This window comes from Pseudopipra pipra, chromosome 6 (genome assembly GCF_036250125.1).
Source record: "Pseudopipra pipra isolate bDixPip1 chromosome 6, bDixPip1.hap1, whole genome shotgun sequence".
NCBI lineage: Eukaryota > Metazoa > Chordata > Aves > Passeriformes > Pipridae > Pseudopipra > Pseudopipra pipra.
The window spans coordinates 90,896-109,759 of record NC_087554.1 but is presented as its reverse complement, the minus strand read 5'-3'; the positions used below and the strand labels follow the sequence as shown (position 1 = coordinate 109,759).

General features: G+C 57.6%; 1 protein-coding gene across 7 annotated transcripts in view; it reads left to right on the top strand.

Moving 5' to 3' along the window:
• The window catches only part of MYRF (myelin regulatory factor), a 70,030-nt gene that overhangs the window by 28,765 nt on the left and 22,401 nt on the right, over positions 1-18,864 (top strand). For 6 of the 7 annotated variants that reach the window (XM_064656942.1, XM_064656939.1, XM_064656941.1 and 3 more), the window contains 3 exons: positions 13,442-13,529; positions 14,349-14,669; positions 16,779-16,840. In XM_064656942.1, the coding sequence (XP_064513012.1) occupies positions 13,442-13,529; positions 14,349-14,669; positions 16,779-16,840 (471 nt within the window). Of the gene's footprint in view, positions 1-86; positions 1,461-13,441; positions 13,530-14,348; positions 14,670-16,778; positions 16,841-18,864 lie in introns of those variants that run through there. The other variant, XM_064656944.1, reaches the window with a different exon arrangement.

Here is an 18,864-nt window from a genome sequence, read left to right as displayed (position 1 = left end):
GGCTGGGGAGCGGGAATTAGGGAGAGGAGCGGGGAAAAGGGGGCAAGCGCCGGGAGCGCCGTGGATTTGGGGCTGAGGTGGAGCTTGGGAATGACAAGAGCCGGTGGAATCTCCACGGGGGTTATCCGTGTGCTGGGGGATAAAGCGGCTCTGCGGGTTTTCCTGGAGCACTGGGAATGTTGGCTGTGTCCATGCAGGGGGTTGTGGGTGCACAGGGATCTCCAAGCTGGGAGTGACCAGGAGCGGGTGGTTTTGCCCATGGGAATGTGTGGATATGTGTATTCATGGAATCCTGGAATGCTTTGGGTTGGGAGGGACCTTAAGGATCATCCACTTCCAAGCCCCTTCCACTGTCCCAGGCTGCTCCAAACCCCATCCAATGTGGCCTTGGACACTTCCAGGGATGGGGCAGCCACAACTTCTCTGGGAAATCTGTTCCAAGGCCTCACTGCTCTCCCAGGGAAGAATTCCTTCCCATTATCCCATCTAAACCCACCCTCCGTCATCCAGAACTTCTCTGGACAACCTGTTCCCATATTCCTGGTGTTGGTTCCTCTCTCGGTGATTTTTATTATGGATTTGTGTCTGTGAGTAGGGAATGTTTCCCTGTAGGAAGAGGTCTGGACCGTTTTCCTTGGGCAAAGGAACACAAAACGATGGAGCCGAGGGAATGAGGTGATCCCAGGACACCTGGGATTGCACCTGTAAGGGAGGATTTGGGGATGGTGGGAATGAGCAGAGAAGGAGTTCAGTGATCAAACTCCTACTGGTGTAAGGCCATGAGCTTCCTGCAGAGTCCAGGGGCTGCTCCGGAGTCTTCCTGATGCTTCGGGGTGCAGGGAAATGGAAACCTGGGAGCAGAAAGGGCAGGAGGAGATGGGATCTGGAGCAGAGGAGGTGGGGTTATCCGGGTGTCCCGTGGTTTTGGCTTCTTGGGCTGGATGTAGAAGTGGAAGTGCGGCAGATGAGAGCCTGCCTTTCCTTGGAATTCCTTAAGAAAACCGGCTTTTGGGGGCTTCCTGCCTGCTCTTCCCAGCGGCTGCCTGTCCCTTCCCCCCAGATCCGTGTCCCAGCTGCAGTCCCGTGGTGATCCCTGCCGGGGGGGCGCGGGAGGAGCGGCTGGGGAGCGCGGGTGACAGTCACTGCGGGGCCTGGGAGGGGTAAGAGGCTTTGCCTGGAGTTCTTTGGGAGCCGGGAGTCAGCCCGTGCTGGAATGGGCCCGGGGAACCTGGTACAGCACAAACACATGACCCTCCCTCCGGGTAATCCCCAAATCCCAACGCGGAGCCTCCCGGCCCTCCCACTCTTCCCGGAGGGAATAGAAAAACCAGCGGGCAGCAGCAGCAGCGCCGGGAGCTGGAGGAGCCGAGTCCAGGGAATGATGCCGGAGCGGGAGAGCGGGGACACGGCCGGAGCTTGAGCCGCTCTCACCATGCTCAGGATGCGCTGGATCCGAGCAGGTAACGGCGCAGAATTCCCGGCCTTTCCGTGCTTTTCCTTCTGCGTCTCCATCTCTCTTCCCAGTGGGACTGTTCCCGGGTTCTCCTCTCTTTTCCCACTATTCCGAGCTTCCCTGCCCACCTGGCCGGTGACATGAGGATGCCGGTGATTCCAGCTCCATCCCGAGGCCTGAGCAGAGCAGGGAAGAGCCTCAAACGTCCCCTTGAGCCCATCACCAGAGCCAGGTGACCTTCCTGGGCATTGTGGGGAAGCTGCCACATCCATCCCAGCAGGAGATTCCCAGAGCCATCATTGGCCAAAGGACTCATCCTGGGGAAAGGCTGATGGGGAGCCACTGTTGGTCGTGCTGGTGCTTCCCCTTCCAGTTTCCCTAAAGCTCCTTTACCCTGGACCCCAGAACTCCTTTATCCAGGGGAAAGGGCAGGAGGCATCCGGATGGAGCAGGGCCAGCGTGCACGGCAGGGTGGATCCCTAAAGATAAGGGTGGGTTGGGATTCGGGAGGAGCGGCGTCAGCTCCTCCGTGAGGAGGTACTTTGCCCATGTCCCGGGAGCGATGCCTGGACACGGAGCGGGAGAAGGTTCAGGAAGAGGTGGGTTAGAGGGAGTTGTGCTGGAGGTGTGACCAGGCTGCTGGAAAAGGGCGTGTTGGGAACTCAGAGATCCGGTGCCTGGGATGGGGTTGCGTAAGGATAGGGGTGCAGGGCTATGGGAAAGGGATGCCGGTCAAGGAAGGTACTGGGAGGACAGGCAGGAATTCCCTCCGCTCCCTCACTCTTATCAGTGAGGGCTTTTCCAGGGCCACAATCATCCCAGCTGCCAGAAACCTGGAATGAAATGGCTCCTGGCCGTGGTTATTTGGAAGGAGAGATGGAATCCTGCTCTGCTTTCTCCTGGTTGGGGGCCTCGTGGACTCCTCCTGGTGGGAAAAGACCGGAGTGGTCTGGTAGTGGAGGTGCTGGCACAGGTTTCCCAGGGAAGCTGTGGCTGCTCCATTCCTGGAAGTGTCCAAGGCCAGGCTGGAGCAACCTGGGCTGGTGGAAGGTTCCCTGGTGGGACTGGATGAGCTTTAAGGTCCCTCCCAGCGCAAGCCATTATGGAATTCCACCCTCTGGAGCTGGGAGCTGTCCTGGGCCATCCATGCTTCCCGGCCCGTGGCCGGCCATCCTTCCCGAGGATTTCCCTGCCCGGGGATGGCGCTGCTCTGGCCCGGCTGTGCCGGGTAACCCCCGGCCCTCTTCCCACTCGTGGTGCCGCCTGGACTTTGCTCTCTCCGATAAGAATCCCGGGACACCGAGTGTGCCTGAGGAATCATTAACCAGCCTGTGCGGTGCCAGAGGACAGGGAGCAGCTGGAGACACCGCCAGGAACAGCCTCCTGGATTTTGGGCCCGAGCTGGTGTTCCCCAGGTTCTCGTCCCGTGTGCTGGCATCATTTGGGAGAGAGAACCCTCTCCATGGGGCTTTCCTGGCAGATTCTGGGACTAGGGATGGACAGGGAGGGATGAGACAGGGCGTGAGAGCCCGAGGGAGGGTCCTGCTTCGGGAGAAGGGGCACTCTTAGAAGTAGAGGGTGGATTGATCCCTGGAATTGTTCCTGGCCAACTTGGACGGGACTTGGAGCAGCCTGGACTACCCAAACCCTGCCCTTGGAACTGGATGAGCTTTAGGGTCCCTTCCAACCCAAACTATTCCAGGATTCTAAGATTGGACACCACACTTGGCTCTTTAATTCCATGATACCTGTGCCCTTGCTTATCCCCCAGAGCTTCCTTCTGCTGGCACCGTTTTCCCTGCACAGCAAGGACAGACATGGAATCTCGGATTGCTTTGGGTTGGAAGGGACCTTAGAGACCACCCAGTTCCAACCCCCTGCCGTGGGCATCTTCTCCCTGATCCGGTGGCAACGGGTGGTGCGTCCAGCCCAGGATCCCGCACTTCCCACCGGCTTCCAGCGGCACCCGGAGCGCATTCAAGGCCTGTTGGAACGAAAGGCTTCCTTCCCGAGGGAAAATGTAACGTGACCCTCGGGGTCCACCCCTTATCTCGCTGGACTTTGGCTGTTTTGATGGAGTCACTCAAAAACAGGGAGAGGGAAACGTGGGAAGAGGGGCCGGGCCTGGTTGCGAGCGGAGAGGCTGGAATTGCTGTGGGATGAGAGCGGATCCACACTTGAGGATTTTGCTGGGTTTTGGGGTGGAAAGGCCAAAGCTGGAGTTTAAAGCAGCCTTGGTGTGCTGGGATCCAGCCTGGAGTGTAGAAAAACGGTTTTTAAAGGAATTTTTGCTGGAGGTGGTTTTGTTTTCCATGTTTTTTCCCTGGAGTCTTTGGTGTCGCCCCTGTTTTGCCGTGTATTGTCTTGGAGTGGCAAATTCATGTGGTTTCCTCATCCAAGGGGAGGAAAACAGTGGTTTGGTGGGGAGGAGACAGGGATGGACGTGGGATGGGGTTTGTGGAGGACTCGGGTGGTGGTTCCAAAAGAACTGGAGATCTAAGCCATAGAATCATGGAGTGGTTTGGGATGGGAGGGATCAATGAAGATCAGCCATATCCGTGGGCAGGGACACTTTCCACTAGCCCAGGTTACTCCAAGCCCTGTCCAGCCTGGCCTTGGACACTTCAGGGATGGGGCATCTGCATCATTTATGGCTTTTAATCCCGAGTTCCGATTGCTGCTCGGGATCCACATAAACGGGAAAGCAAACAACTTATCAACCTGCTGGATCTTGGCTTATCTCCCGTGTTGTTCCAAGCGATGGTTTATGGGCATTGATTCCTGGGAGCACTAAAAAGGGAGCCTGGATTTTATTGGGAATGAAACACCTGCTTAAGTAAAGGAAAACTTGGAACAGGGACCGTTAAACCGCGTACTGATAATACAATCGATGCTCCTCCTGTGGACAGAAAAGGGCTTTTCCCTGGTGAGATCCCAAAATCTGAGGAGTTCTGGGAAGGGGGGGGAGTCCTGTCCATGTCTCCTCCCTCCTGTCTTAATGCAGCTTGCAGGAAGGGGTGTTGGGATGGAGAGGTGGATGTGAAATCCAGGTTGGACGGGGCTTGGAGCAGCCTGGACTGGTGGAAGGTGTCCCTGCCCACGGCAGGGGGTGGGAGTGGGATGATCCTTAGGGTCCCTTCCCACCCAAATCATCCTGGAGTTCTCTGAAGAGAGAAGGGTGACAAAAGCTGTTCCAAACCTCATCCCAAGGGGTGGAGGGACCGAAGGGGCACCGGGAACAGCCCTGTGGGGACCTGCAGACCTGGGACAGGTTCCACAGCCCACAATGAGGAATTTGGGTGCTGGAAGTTGTGCTGGCGTTCCTGGGAAGAGGAACTGGGCAAATTCCATGTGGTCCAAGGGGAAGGGCTTGTGGAATGTCAAGGTAGGGATCTTTCCTGCTCCTTGGCTCTTAAACACAGGTGGTGTGGCTCTGGTCCATCCAGGAGGATGCAACAGCTCAGGGATGATCCCTGAGATCAATTTATGTGGGATTTCCAACCATTTAAGGTGGAAAATCATCCTCCAGGATCATCAAGGCCACCCCAAGTGATGTCCCCAAGTGCTACATCCACCCGGCTTTTAAATTCCTCCAGAAATTAAATTTCTCCACTGGAGCCTGTTCCGGTGCTTGACAGCCTTTCCACAAAGGAATTTTCCTGGAAATCCATCCTGAAGCTCTCCTGGCACAACTTGAGGCCATTTCCCTTTGTCCTGTCCCTTGTTCCTGGGAGCAGAGCCCAGTCCCCACCTGGCTCCACCCTCCTGCGGGGATTTGTGCAGAGGGAGAAGGTCCCCCTGGAATGTTTTTGGCACAGGTGCCTTTCCTGGCAGGTCTTTCCTGGGGAAAATCCTTGTGCCATTGAGCAGGGACACATTCCTCTAGTCCAGGTTGCTCCAACCTGCCCTTGGACACTTCCAGGGATGGGGCGACCACAGCTTTCCTGGGAAATCCATTCCAGGGAATGGAGTTTCTTCCCCCCACAGGGAAGAGTTTCTTCCCAATATCCCGTCTCAAGCAGCACGTGGAATCCTGGAGTGGTTTGGATTGGAAGGGACCTTAAAGCCATCATTCCATGGGCACCTTCCACTCGATCCCATCTCCCCCTTCTTTAACTCCTGGTGTTTCACTTGGAGATGCCTCATTCCTGCTCCATCCCTCCCCATTCCTGCTCCATCCCTCCCCATTCCTGCTCCATCCCTCCTCGTTCCTGCTCCATCCCTCCTCGTTCCTGCTCCATCCCTCCTCGTTCCTGCTCCATCCCTCCTCGTTCCTGCTCCATCCCTCCCCGTTCCTGCTCCATCCCTCCTCGTTCCTGCTCCATCCCTCCCCATTCCTGCTCCATCCCTCCTCATTCCTGCTCCATCCCTCCTCATTCCTGCTCCATCCCTCCTCGTTCCTGCTCCATCCCTCCTCGTTCCTGCTCCATCCCTCCCCGTTCCTGCTCCATCCCTCCCCATTCCTGCTCCATCCCTCCTCATTCCTGCTCCATCCCTCCTCGTTCCTGCTCCATCCCTCCTCATTCCTGCTCCATCCCTCCTCGTTCCTGCTCCATCCCTCCCCATTCCTGCTCCATCCCTCCCCATTCCTGCTCCATCCCTCCTCGTTCCTGCTCCATCCCTCCCCGTTCCTGCTCCATCCCTCCTCGTTCCTGCTCCATCCCTCCCCATTCCTGCTCCATCCCTCCTCGTTCCTGCTCCATCCCTCCTCGTTCCTGCTCCATCCCACCTCCCCAGGCAAACTCCCCGGCCTCTCCTCCCCTTGCCACGTCCTTCAGGCGCCTTCCCTCGGGACCTGGAGCTCTGCAGGCAGCCCAGGGAGCCCGGGAACACCCAGGGAGCGCTCGGCGTGGCCGGGATCCAAGGAGCACGGTTGGTATCTGGGTTGTATTGTCTGGGAATTGTTTGCTAAACCCCTGGGGCAGGAAGTGTGTTCCAGGACGGCTCAGAATTAGTCAGAAAAATGCAAACAAGGGGGTTTCTGTAAAAAAGGAACCTCAGCTCCGTGGGGAATTGGATGTGGGAATAGCTGGCGTGGCAGTGATCCCTTGGGAATTTGGGGGTTTAAATAGTGATTTTAATTGTGTAGAATCCCAGAATGGTTTGGCCTGGAAGGGACCTTAGAGCCCATCCAGTTCCAACCCTGACACCTTCCACTATCCCAGGTTGCTCCAAGCCTTTATCCAGCCTGGCCTGGAACACTTCCAGGGATGGGGGATCCACAGCTATCCTGTGGCTCACCACCCTCACAGGGAAAAGCTTCTTGGGGACTAGGACAAGGGATTAAAGGCTGGGAATGGGATTGATTGTGTGGCCCCTTCCTCGGGAGGTGAATTCGAGTTTCAGCTCTCTGAAGGATGTGTCCTACAGTGAGAAACTCAGGGATTTCTGGGAACACCCCAAGGAAAATTCCGTGGTCTGTGGGATTTGGGATAAAATGTTGGTATTGTCTTAAGGTGGATGAAATCAGGAATTGTGGGCACTGTGTCCTTCCGTCCATCCCAGTCTTGGGAGCACAAGGAGGGAGGAATTCCCAAGCAGGACACATCAGCTCATGGATGCAGAGCTGGAGAGAGACGTTGATGATGAGTTCCCTCCTTAGGAAAGGAAATCCTGGAATCCCGGTGTGGTTTGGGTTGGAAGGGACCTTAAAACCCACGCCGCTCCAGCCCCCCTGCCCTGGGATCACGGAGTTAGGAATGACAGGCCTGTATCCCTGGGCCACTTCCCTGGGTCCCGCTCTCCTGCCCTTAGAACCTGGGAAAAGTGGCTTTGGGAACTTGGTGCCATGTGGATGAGGAAGCTTTTGATGCCCTTTGTGAGTTTCCTGGGAGACAATTCCAAAGCAAATGTTCCAGCTGGGTGGGAAAACCCGATGCTCCCGCTTGGGAAAGATCTGTGTTGGCAGCACAAAAAGTAGGGATGGCCCTTCCCAAGCCCTGGGAAAAGTCCCACCTTGATAAATCACTCCACTTTTCACTCCCGGGGTCTCCTGGAGTGTGTCCAGCCTGGACAGGCCTTGGAGCCTCCCGGCTGGAAGGGAGGGATGAGGTGCCTGCTCTGGACGTGGGATGCTTGGCTGCCTCTGGGCCTGTATCCCGGGGCTGTTGGGTGATTAATCTCCCTAAGGATTGTTTTGTCCCAGAGGGGGGTTTCCAGGAGAGGCAGCACCGCTCCAAATCCCGAGTTATCCCGAGTTCCCTGCATATGTCTTGGAATTGGGCTCAAAGTGCTCTCTGGAGCAGCTCCTGGATCTCTGAATTCCCTGAGAGCCTTCCCGGAGCCTCAGTTCCAGCAGCAAGGTCTGTGTCCAGGGACTGTGTCCCTGGGCTTTTCCTTGGAAGCAGCAGAGCAGCAGGACCATGGCTCAGGCCTCTGCCATCAGCTTTGTCCTCGCCCTCGTGCTTCCCTGAGTCTTTATTCCGTCTCTGCTGAGCGTGGAAAAGCTCTGGGAGCTGGACCAACTCTCTCCTTTGTGCTGGTACGTAGCTGATAATTAATATTATTAACGCCATTAATTCTTTATCTGCTCTGGGAATGATTCCCACCGAGGGAGGTTCATGGAGATGCGGACATGGACCTTCCCCACCACCCCGGTGACTGGGAGCTTGTCCGTGCCGTGTTATCCTGTGGGAAAAGGTCATCCCTGTCCCCCAAAGTGCGGGTCCAGCAAGGTCAGTTGAGCCCCCCCAGCAGGAGGGACCCTAAAAAGCCTTTCCCCATCCTCCGTGTCCCTCCTTTCCCCATCCTCCGTGTCCCTCCTTTCCCATCCCTCACCCCGAGGATGAGGAGCCGGCCTCGTGCGGCGGGAGCGGCCACCCCAAGTGTCCTTCTCCGGTGCCGTTGTCCCCCCTCCCACACCCTCACCCCGGAGAGGGAGAGAAAGGCGTTGTCTCCAAACAAACGGGGCAATGTGCCCCCCTGGGCAGGCACCTTGGAGCCTCCCAAATGGAGCCGCTGTTCCGGCCGGCCCAGGCCATGAATGGACAAGCGCGGCATTGACGGCCGCGGGGACAGGGACAAACGGGCTCTGTGTGCCCCTCACACCTTCCCCTCCTCCCCTCTGCCAGGGACAATGGCTCCAGCCATGCCAAGGTTCACAGCTGGCAAGGGCGGGGGAAAGGCCGGCACACGGGTGGGGAGCCGGGAGGGGTAACGGGATAACGGGGACGTGGAGATGGGGAAATTCCAGGAGGGCTGTGGAGGTGCTTTGAGCGCTCGGGGGAGTTGGGGAAGTAGGATGGAGCTGCCTCCTTTTCCCTCACAGCTCCTGAGAAACGTTCCCGTGGCACGGCAGGATGATTTCCCCTGGCTCCTCACGCCTCTCCTGCCCTGGGATGTCTCTCCCACACTCCGTGGCCTCTTGGGAGATGGGGATGGAGAGAGGGAATGATCTCCTTCTCCCTGAGTGTGGTGTTTTTCCCAGGTCATCCAAAGGTGCTTTTGTCAGATGTAATCTGTGGATGTAAGCTAAGGAACTGGGATCCTGGGAGAGCACAGGGAGCTTTCCACGGGATGGGGAGATGCTGTGGATGGTGCTGCCTCTGGACACTGGGCTGGGAATGGTGGAATCCTGGAATGGTTTGGGTCAGAAAGGATCATCCAGGGCCATGGGCAGGTCTGGTTTGGTTGTTCCTCCCACCAGGATGGTTCATTATTCCGAGTGTTTTGCCTCTGTTATCCAGGTTGTTGCTCCAGGGTCTTCCTGGACACCCTGTAATGCTCTTTACTCCCTAAATCTGGGGGGTTGGCTCAAATCCCACCTGTCCTGTATCCCTATCCCTGCATCCTGCCCTGCCTGGCACGGAATAGTTCCTCTAGGACTGCAGTGGGATTAGAGCTGGGAGCAGGGATGTTGGCTGGGAGCTCACCAAGCTCCCAGAGCTCATCCTCACCTGTGGTTTTGGTGTGGAATTTGGACTTTGGGGTTTCTGCTCCGGCATGAACGGGGATGGATGAGCTGCCCCGTTGCTTTGGAAGGGCAGGGCTGCCCTTGGGAATGTGCTGGCAAGGGAATGTCCCCAGGATGGGACACAGGTGGTGGCTGAAGGGCACAGGCTGTGTTGGGATGTGTAAGGAAGGGTGTCCTAAGCCAATGGATGGGATTTAGGAACGAGATCAAGTGACAATCCCAGAAGATCCCACACAGTTTTCCCTGCTCCAGCCCTTGCAGATCCCAACAGCCATTCCTGGGTGGGAGGAAGGATGCCAGTAGTGGGGTGAGGAGGGGCTGTGGTTCAGGGAAGGGGCCCGGGAGCCCCTGGAAGTGCCTTGGACAGCCGGGACTTCTCTCCAGGGTGGTCTCTGGGGGAGCCGCCGGCTCCGTGTCCCGCTCCAGTTACAGGATCCCATTCGGGGGCTGGTTATCGTTCCAGTCAGGTAATAAAAGAGCGTTAATTAAGGAGGAATTCCAGGCTGGCATCCAGCGGGAGGCAGGGGCTGCGGGGTCGGGATGTTCCACCCCTGCGGGCGGCCCGGGCTTGGGAACGTGGGGCAGCCGGGACGTGGTCCCGCTGTCCCTGCTGGAAGCGGCGTGTCCCTGTCCCCTGCCAGCTCTCTCGGGGAGGGATGCTGTTCCCGGCTGGAGCGGCGTGTCCCTGTCCCCTGCCAGCTCTCTCGGGGAGGGATGCTGTTCCCGGCTGGAGCGGCGTGTCCCTGCCCCTGCCAGCTCTCTCGGGGAGGGATGCTGTTCCCGGCTGGATGCTGTTCCCAGCTGGATGCTGTTCCCGGCTGGAGCGGCCGCTCTCCAGGCTCGGCTCCCTTGTAGGGAAGGAGCTCCGAAGCGGAGCGCTGGCCCCGCGGCTCCCCGGGCTTAGGCGGTGTTTGGATAGGTCGCCGTGGCCCGGATTCCTCCTGCTCGCGTCCAGGCCGGCAGCCAATCCCCCCGGGCCGAAGGATAAACATGGGAAGGAGCAGAAGGGGGTGCGGGGGCCCCGGGAATGTGCCGATGCGGCAGCCCGGGCCGAGGTTGCACAACCAACCCCTCGTGCCGGGACACAGGGATGCTGTGCCACCCCAGGGAATTCCCAGTGGGCCTTGGGGTGTGTTCCGCTCATCCACCTATCCCGCTGTGCTCTGGAGAGGGAATGCTCCGTGGAACCAGCTCCTGGGGTCTCCTGTTCCAGCCTGGACCCGCTGGATATTTTATTGCTTCCCAGAGTGTCCCGTGCCTCAGTTTCCCCTGAAATCCAAGGGGAAAATCCACCCTCTGGTAGTGGCTCCACTCTGGGCTTGGCACAGCCTCTCCTCCTCCTCCTCCCCGCCGGTGTCCCCCCATCCTTGATGTTCCCCAGCCCCTCTGGAGCCATTGACCTCGGCGTCATCTCCAGGTTCCCACATCTGGATTGTGTTAGCGGATCCCGGCGTGAAGTGCTCCAGCTCCCTCCCTCCCTCCCACCCCCAGGTGACCCAGGCAGGATTAGGGGTGATTTGAAGACAGGCAACAGAGCAAGAACTGGGGAGGAGGGGGGAGAGGAGCTGTTATAAATAGAAATTCCATAAACTTCTCGGCCTATCACTCCAGGAAAATTCTGGGTTAAACCTCTCAGAGCTGTAAATACGAGGATTCACGGAGCGCAGGCTCCCTTAACTCTTTCCAAGCCCTGTGCTCGCCTCTAGGAGCACCTAAAAATGGGATAAGGAGCCAGGCACAGAGCTGGACGTCCCCAGGAGGGCCAAGGCGGCAGGAGCAGGGACGGGGAGGGGCGGGAAGCACCTCCGTTGGGATGTGGAGCGCGTTTGGAGGTTTGGGGAAGGCAGAGAAAACCAGTCCAAACATTGGGATTCCTGACATTCTCACACGTCCGGGGGCCTCACCCGCTCACGAGGAGGGTGCTCGGGGTTTAACTTCTTGTTCTTCAGGCTTTTTTTTGGGATCACCTCGGCTCTTTTCCAAGGAAAGGTTTGGAAAGCAGAGCAGTGGGAGCAACAGTGTGGTGGGGGAGTGGGGTGATAATGCTGGGAACAGGTTTGGGATGGACGAGCTCAGAGTGTCCCTGGGCTCCTCCACGTGGGATAAGAGCGGGAGCCTGTCCTGTGCTTCCCTCCTGGGTGGCTTCCTCCTAATCCCCGCTGGGGAGGGGGAGGGAATGTCGTTGGGAGCTCGTGACTCCACGGAGAAGTATTTGAATTAATCACCTAAGCTGGCTTTTGGTAAGAGCCCGGCCCGCGGAGGCTCCGGCCGCTGGGACATTCCTTGGGCGGCTTTGCCAGCGACACCCGCTCCGTATCCCGGGTTTTTGGGGCAAATCCCAGCGTCCCCAGGCAGAGGAAGGTCCTTGGCTTTTGGTGGGAAGCCACGTCCCGGCTCCACCCCTGACACACCTCTCACGTCACCGGGCTTATCTCACCCTCCTCGGGGCTCCTCAAGGTGACTTTAAGGAAGCGAAGGAATCCTGGAATGGTTTCACTTGGAAGGGACCTTAAAGCTGTCATTCCACAGGTGGGGACACCTTCCACTAGCTCAGGTTGCTCCAAGCCCCCTCCAACCTGGCCTGGAACACCTCCAGGGATGGGGCAGCCACAGCTTCCCTGGGAAACCCATTCCAGTGCCTCCCCACCTTCAGAACGTTGGGAAGCCCAGTATCCCACTGTCTATGGAGGGCTTCCCACCCTTTCTGGACACGTCCTGGTTCCCACCCTCCTGGAGTGCTCATCCCTGGCAGGAGGGTTTCAGGAATGTTACGGGATCCTAGTGGGAGCTTGAAGAGGTAGATCCATCCTGGTGAGGTGTCAGGAACGGGGTGTGGCAGATCCTCTGGGATGAGTGGGGGACACAGGGAGGGCCACTGGTGAGCTCCCATAATTCTAAGGACAGCAGGGTGGTGCTTCCACATCCCAGAAACTTCAGGGGAGGAGGGACACACCTGGGGTCTGCAATTCCATGTTGGAGGTGCTGGCATAGCTGGGGATCCCGGAGGCTCTGCCTGCTCCATCCTCACCTCAATGCCCACCTGGAAGCAGCATCACATTCCCTGCTCCAGATGGATCCCCTTGTTCACATGGAAGAGCATCTCCACCCTGTCCCCCAAATCCCCGGGCTCTGCCATGGAGGTGTCCTGAAAAACAGCGGTTATCCAGGGTTTTTTCCCCCTCTAGCCAAGGTTTGTAAGGCAGAGATCCCTCTCCACACCCTGTCCCCTTGGCAGAATTCCTGGCTGGATTTATTCCTGCCGATTTGCTTGTCTTGGTATGAAAGGGATTTGCGGAGGGAGAGCTGCGATTGGATGGGGGTGGGATGGGGGTTTGGGATCAGCCCTGACCTTTCCCCCGAGCCAGGGGGTCTTTTGGGACAGGGCTGGACGTGGGGCTTTCACGTGGGGCCTTCCAGGATGGTCTTTCACTGACTTCCTTATCTGCCCTGGAGGGAGCTGGACCTTCTTTCCCGATTCCTTGGCAGTGCTTTGGCACCGCGGGCTGGCTCCGGCCCCGGCGGGCTCCGGACTCCCACTCGGGAGAGACAGATAAAGGAAGGGCTTGCTGTCAACAAGACCCTGCCCAGCTTCCCCAGAACAGGGCAGGGAGGGGAGCAGGAGCCCTCCAGAGAAAGGAGAGGGAAATCCACCCCTGGAGGAGGGGAGGAGCGGGAGGAAGGTCGGGAGCTGCTCCGGAGCTGTGGTGGGGAAATTCCAGGGTGTTCTGCAGAGCTGAGGCAGAGTCCCCAGGGAATCAGAGGGTGTCCCGAGCAGGAAGGGGTCCACGAGGCTGGTGGAGTCCCACCATGTGTCTGTGTCACCAGCCTGGCCTGTCCCACGTATCCCATCTCCTGGGATGGGCATGGACAGATAGCCCTCAAGGATCTGCTGATCCAGATCATCCCTGCCCGGGGCAGGGGGGGCAAAGGAGGCTTTCAGCTCCTTCCCACCCACCCCATTCCATGATTCCACGATTCTCAGATCAGTTCCTCGGCTCTGCAAGGGTCCGGTGGTGTTTCCAAAGCCTTTCCATGTCCCTCTCCAGCTCATTCTTCCACCTCCTCTTCCCTGGCAGGCCACGACATTAATGGAGCTCTGGAGCCCTCCAACATCGACACCAGCATCCTGGAGGAATACATCAGCAAGGAGGACTCTCCGGAGATGTGAGTGCTTCCCTTGCTCCCCAGCAGGAATGGTGTTCCCTGGGGTTTTCTATGGAGAGAAAATCCTGGAATGGTTTGGGCAGGAAAGGGCCTTAAAGCTCAGGGACACCTCCCAGTAGCCCAGGTTGCTCCAAGCCCCGTCCGACTGCCAGGGCTGGGGCATCCACAGCTTCTCTGGGAAACCTGTGGAGCAATTTCCAGCCCAGAAATTTGAGGAATCATGTAGGAATCACTGTGCAGCCCCACCCCAAAGTCCTTCTGGATCGCTCTTGGCTCCATTGCCATTCCCAGCTCTTCTTCCTGGTTTTTTACCTTTGAGTTTTCCCAGTCTCTGTTGTTCCCTCTCTTTCATCTCCTGAGGGAACCATAAAGACTTTTCCTTAAAAATGGGAAAACAGGCCCTGGGAGCTCCGATTGCAACCCTGGCACAACAGGAGTGTGGGGAAGGGAAGGGTCTCCCTGTGTATCCCAGCTCTGGGAGAGAGAGGGGAGCAGGCCTGGAGACACCTGTGAGCAGGGTGGGCGTGGGACTTTTGGCACAGCTTCCCTGAAAGCTGCAGCACGGTGGGCAGATCCCGCTGGCTTCACATTCCTTGGTGCTGGCATCCTGGGAATTCTAAAGCTTCCCAGGTGGATTTTGGCCTCTTCCTTCAGTCCCACTGACCCGCCCCTCTTCGCTCCTGGTGCCACCACAGTGCTGGTTATTTTGCTGTTTCCCAGGTATCCCAGAGCTCCTGAACGACTCTGATCCCACATTTTGGGAGGGGAGGGACGGGCACAAAGTGTCCTTGGCTGAGGTTTTCCCGTTCTCTCCCTCAGCTGCTTCCCTGACATCCCCGCTCCCTCCGGCTACGCGCACTCCCAGCCCTCCAGCTCCGCCAGCATCACTCCCTCCAGCTCCATCAGCAGCGCTCCCAATCCCTCTCCCGGCGCTCCCCTGCACCTTCCCCCCGGCAGCAGCCAGCTCCCGCTCCGGCATGGTGCTCTGCTGGCCAACCCCTGCGGATCCGCCTATGGAGCCCACCTCAACTGCAACAACAACAACGGGCTGGGGGGGCCCAAGGGCTTCCTGGGCGGGCACTGCCTGAGCAGCGCGGGCCCTCCCATCAAAACCGAGCCCAAGGCTCCCTACGCACCGGGGTAAGTGGGAATGGCGTGCTGGGATGTGGGAATGGCGTGCTGGGATGTGGGAATGGCGTGCTGGGATACGGGATTGATGGGGTGCTGGGATACGGGATTGCGTCGCTCCGGGCCGAGTTCTTGCCTCGTGGAGAGGTGGTTTGGGATAAATGGAAGCCCTGGAGCTTCCCAAAAGCTTTCTGGGAATATCCCCTGTGTTGTCGTAGAGCTGTGGGAGAGCGGGATGCCTGTGGTGGGCATCTCCAGGTGGGAAGCAGGAGAACGCTGTAGGGTTTTTTAAGGAGGAAGAGGCTCGGAGTGAACTTGAACGGGACAAAATTCAGTCTCTGGGATGAAATGGAACCTCCAGGATATTCCCATGACTATCCCAGTGGATAGCTCACCACACTGGGCAGGGACACATTCTTCTGGTGGCCTGACGTGGGAGATGCTCCATTCCAGAGATGCAAAAGATGGATCTGAGCTGGATGTCTTTGGACAAGCTTGGGATACAGACCTGGAGAAGAGGAAGAGGATGGGCAGGCTTCAGGATTGTTGGCGGATTCAACTGGGTGGTTATTCCCAAGAGGAGAAAAGATGTGGTTCCTGCTCCCTGGGATGGAAGGGAACAACCCCGGGAGAGCAGGATGGGCCTGGTCTCTTCCTGCTCCCACCAGGAACAGGGAAGTGGAAGATGATCTGAAGCTGGACAGGTGAAATCCAGGTGTGCAGCAGAGTATCCAGGAGCAGGAAGGGAACAGTCACTCCCAGAGGAGCTCCAGCCTGGATCCTGAGGTGGTGGTGGCCACAAACAGCCAATCCCTGAGCCTTCTCCCCTGGAAATAAGGGATGTGAGGGACAGGGAGGCCGGGATGGCCCCAGGGCTGGCTCTTCTCCCTCTGCCTTGTGCCCTCTAGTGTTGCCAGCAAGCACAGCCTGGGGATTCCCAAATTTGGGAACCTCCAGCACACTCAGCCTGTGGATGAACTTGGAAAGACCTTCCAGAAAGCTAAAATACTCCGCCTTTATTTTACTCCCAGGCCAGGGGGTTTTCCCTTGGGATATGTGGACCGTAGGGGGAACCAAAAGCCTTGTCATGTCCCTTTCTTCTGGATGCACCTGGAATTCTCCAGAATGCCATGAGTGAGGCTCATACCTTCCTGTCAGAGAAGAAAAACCTCTGGATGCAGCTGAGCTGGGTCAGGATGGCAGCGTTCCTGCAGAGTTCCACAATGACTCTTCCCTGCTCTTTGAGGCTTTTTCCAGTGGAGAATTGTGGAATATCCTGAGTTCCCTGTGGGAATTCTGCAGTCCACCTTTTCCAGCCTCCAGGATTCCCTGAATTGTGCTGCTCCCTTTTGTTATTGGCCAAAATTTGGCTTGCTGAGGCACAAATCCTGATAAATCCTTAGGGAATACGGGATGAACTCACAGCCAGTGTGGCAAAGAGCCTGAAAAGGGCTGGGAAAAAATCCTCCAGCCAGGCATAGGAAGGGACTGATGGAAAGGTGCTCCAGGGGAAGTTGGAGGACAAGGGAAGTATGATGAGGGGCTTTTTTGGGATGACCCTTCCTCATCCCTCTCCAGCCTCTGCTTTTACCACTTCCCGTGAAGAATCCAATTCATGGGTCCTGGGCTCCTCTGGTCCAGGCAGCAAAATCCACCCTGTGGGCTTCCCAGGTCCCCCTGAGCCCCCTATTTCATGGGATCATGGAATTGTTCGGGTGGGAAGGGACCTTAAACACCAGCCAGTTCCAACCCCTGCCGTGGGCTGGGAAACCTTTCAGGTTGCTCCAAGCCCTATCCAGCCTGGATTTGAACACTTCCAGGGATGGGAAGAACACTCCATGCACCCCACCTGGTCCCTGGCATTCCCATGGGGAAGCACACCTTTCCCTGGGAAGCGGATAAATTTCCATTTGACTTCTTTTATCTGGAATTCTCATTGTCAGCTCAACAAAACGTCTCTGTTCCCGAAATCCAGGGGAGCACTGGGGGAGCAGTGGCGGTGATGGCAATCCCGGGGTTGTTCGGGATTCCCAGCGGGATCCTGGAGGGTGCTTTGATCCAGCTGGACCTGCTGGTTGTGCTGGGAATGACTTTCCCTTCTCTCTTCCCGTTGCTCCGCAGCACTTTGCCGGACTCTCCCCCGGATTCCGGATCCGAAGCCTATTCCCCTCAGCAGGTGAACGGTGAGTGCTGAGAAACAGGGAGGAGGGGGAGGGAAGGGAAAAACTCCTAATCCCAACCCCAAATCCGACATCCTCCCCCCCTCTTTATTCCGTGAAAGTGGTTGGCTCTGGAATCTTTATCAGCCGGGAGAAAACAGGCGGCTGCTCTACGTGGGGAGATTATCAGTTAGTAAATATCCCTCGGCTTTCGCCCATTGTTCCGCTCCCGGCCTCTGGAAAAGTGGGAGCGGGAGGCAAGGCGAGGTGGGATTCCGGGGGGATCTCGGCGGTGTGGCTGCTCCGTGGGCAGGGTGGGATGTGGATCCTGCCCTCACCCTCCTCGTCTGGCCCCGTGCCTCGGGGAAAAGGAGCGGGAATGCGGCCCTGACATGGAGCCGGGCTCCGGGAGGGAGACATGGACCCGCCGTTCGCCAGTAAGTTCCTTCCCAGCCCTTCCCTCCCCTCCGGCTCATCCCGAGGGTCTCCTCCTCCGGAAGCCGGGATCCCCTCCAGGGTCATTTCCAGGGAAAGCCACCGAGAGTTGTTTGGTCCCTCTGGTGACCTTCACTTTTCTTCCTTGGAAAGAACTCCTTGGGAAGGAGGGAGGGAAGGTTGTCCGGGTTGTCCTGGTCTCCCTTCCCCCTCGGAGCAGCACCCTCTTCCCCAGGCTCCAGCCCAGTCCCCACCGGGAACAGCGCCTGCTCCTGGGGGTTTTTTTTTTGATGGAAGAGGTCAAGAGTTCTGTTTATCTTGCTAAAAAAAATCCCTGGAATTCCTCCTGGCCCTTCCTTAAATATAACAAAGAGGCCAGGTTGCTCCCCATGGGCAGAGCTGGCAGCTCTGTCTGGGAAGGAGAGGAGGCTCCGGAGGGTGCCCACAAAGCTTCCCGAGGGAAGGATCGGATTCCCAGAGATGGTTTTGCCCTGGATTTGGGAGGGCATCACTTTCCAAGCCTGGCCTGTCCCTAAGGCAGCTCCGGAAGGAAGGCTGGCCCAGGAATGAGCCTGGAAAGAGGAATCCAGCTCCGTGGGTCTGGAAAAGGGCAGTGAGAGGCCTCAGCAGGAAGCAGAAATCCCTGGAAGGATCCTCATTTCACTTTTCCAGACTTCCCAATGGGAGGAGTTTCCCGATTCCCGGTCGGGCGCTTTGGCCTCGTTAGTCAGTCCCTGCCTGGGTGTCCCGAGGCCAAAGTCCAGAGTCTGGTGCTCCTGCTCAGGGAAGCAGCCTGGAATGATCCCGCAGATCCTTCTCTGCATTCCCAGAGCCGGGCCTGGCTTCGTCACTCCCTGGATGTGTTTTCCATCAGTTTGTCCACACTGGAATGTGGAGAAACTCTGTCTTGCACTTTAAACACCTGGAAAGTCACTGTCCCTTCCCAGACTTGGGTTTCCTCGTGTCCCACATTCCTGCCGGGATCTCACTATCCTGTGGGGACACCCGAAGGTGCAGGTGGATGCATCCATCAGGGAAAGGCTGGAACACAGATGAGCTTTGTCCTGGTGAGGAAAAAGGGGGATGGAGGCTGGAGAGGGACTTTGGAGTGCCAGGACAAGGGGGAATGGCTTCCCACTGACAGAAGGCAGGGATAAATGGAGTACTGGGAAGAAATTCTTCCCTGTGAGGGTGGTGAGGCACTGGAATGGATTTCCTGGGAAGTTGTGGCTGCCCCATCCCTGGAAGTGTCCAAGGGCAGCTTGGATGGGGTTTGGAGCAGCCTGGGCTAGTGGGAGGTGTCCCTGCCCATGGCAGGGAGTGGAATGGGAATACTGAGGTGATGAGGAGCTGGAGCAGTGCAGGAAGGGACATGGATTTGCACGTCCCTCCACATCCAAACCTTTGTCTTGATGTTGAAATAGTCAAATCCACCCTAACCACGGCATGGCTTTGGTATCCAATCCCATCCAGAGGGAGGAGAAATGTGGGATCACATTTGAATGTCCCTTTTTATTTATTTAAATTTAGGGATCAGGGTCTCCTCCTGGTTTAAATGGAAATATTTTGAGTCCCTTCCCACAGCTCCTCCCTGGGCGGGTTCAGGTCATTCC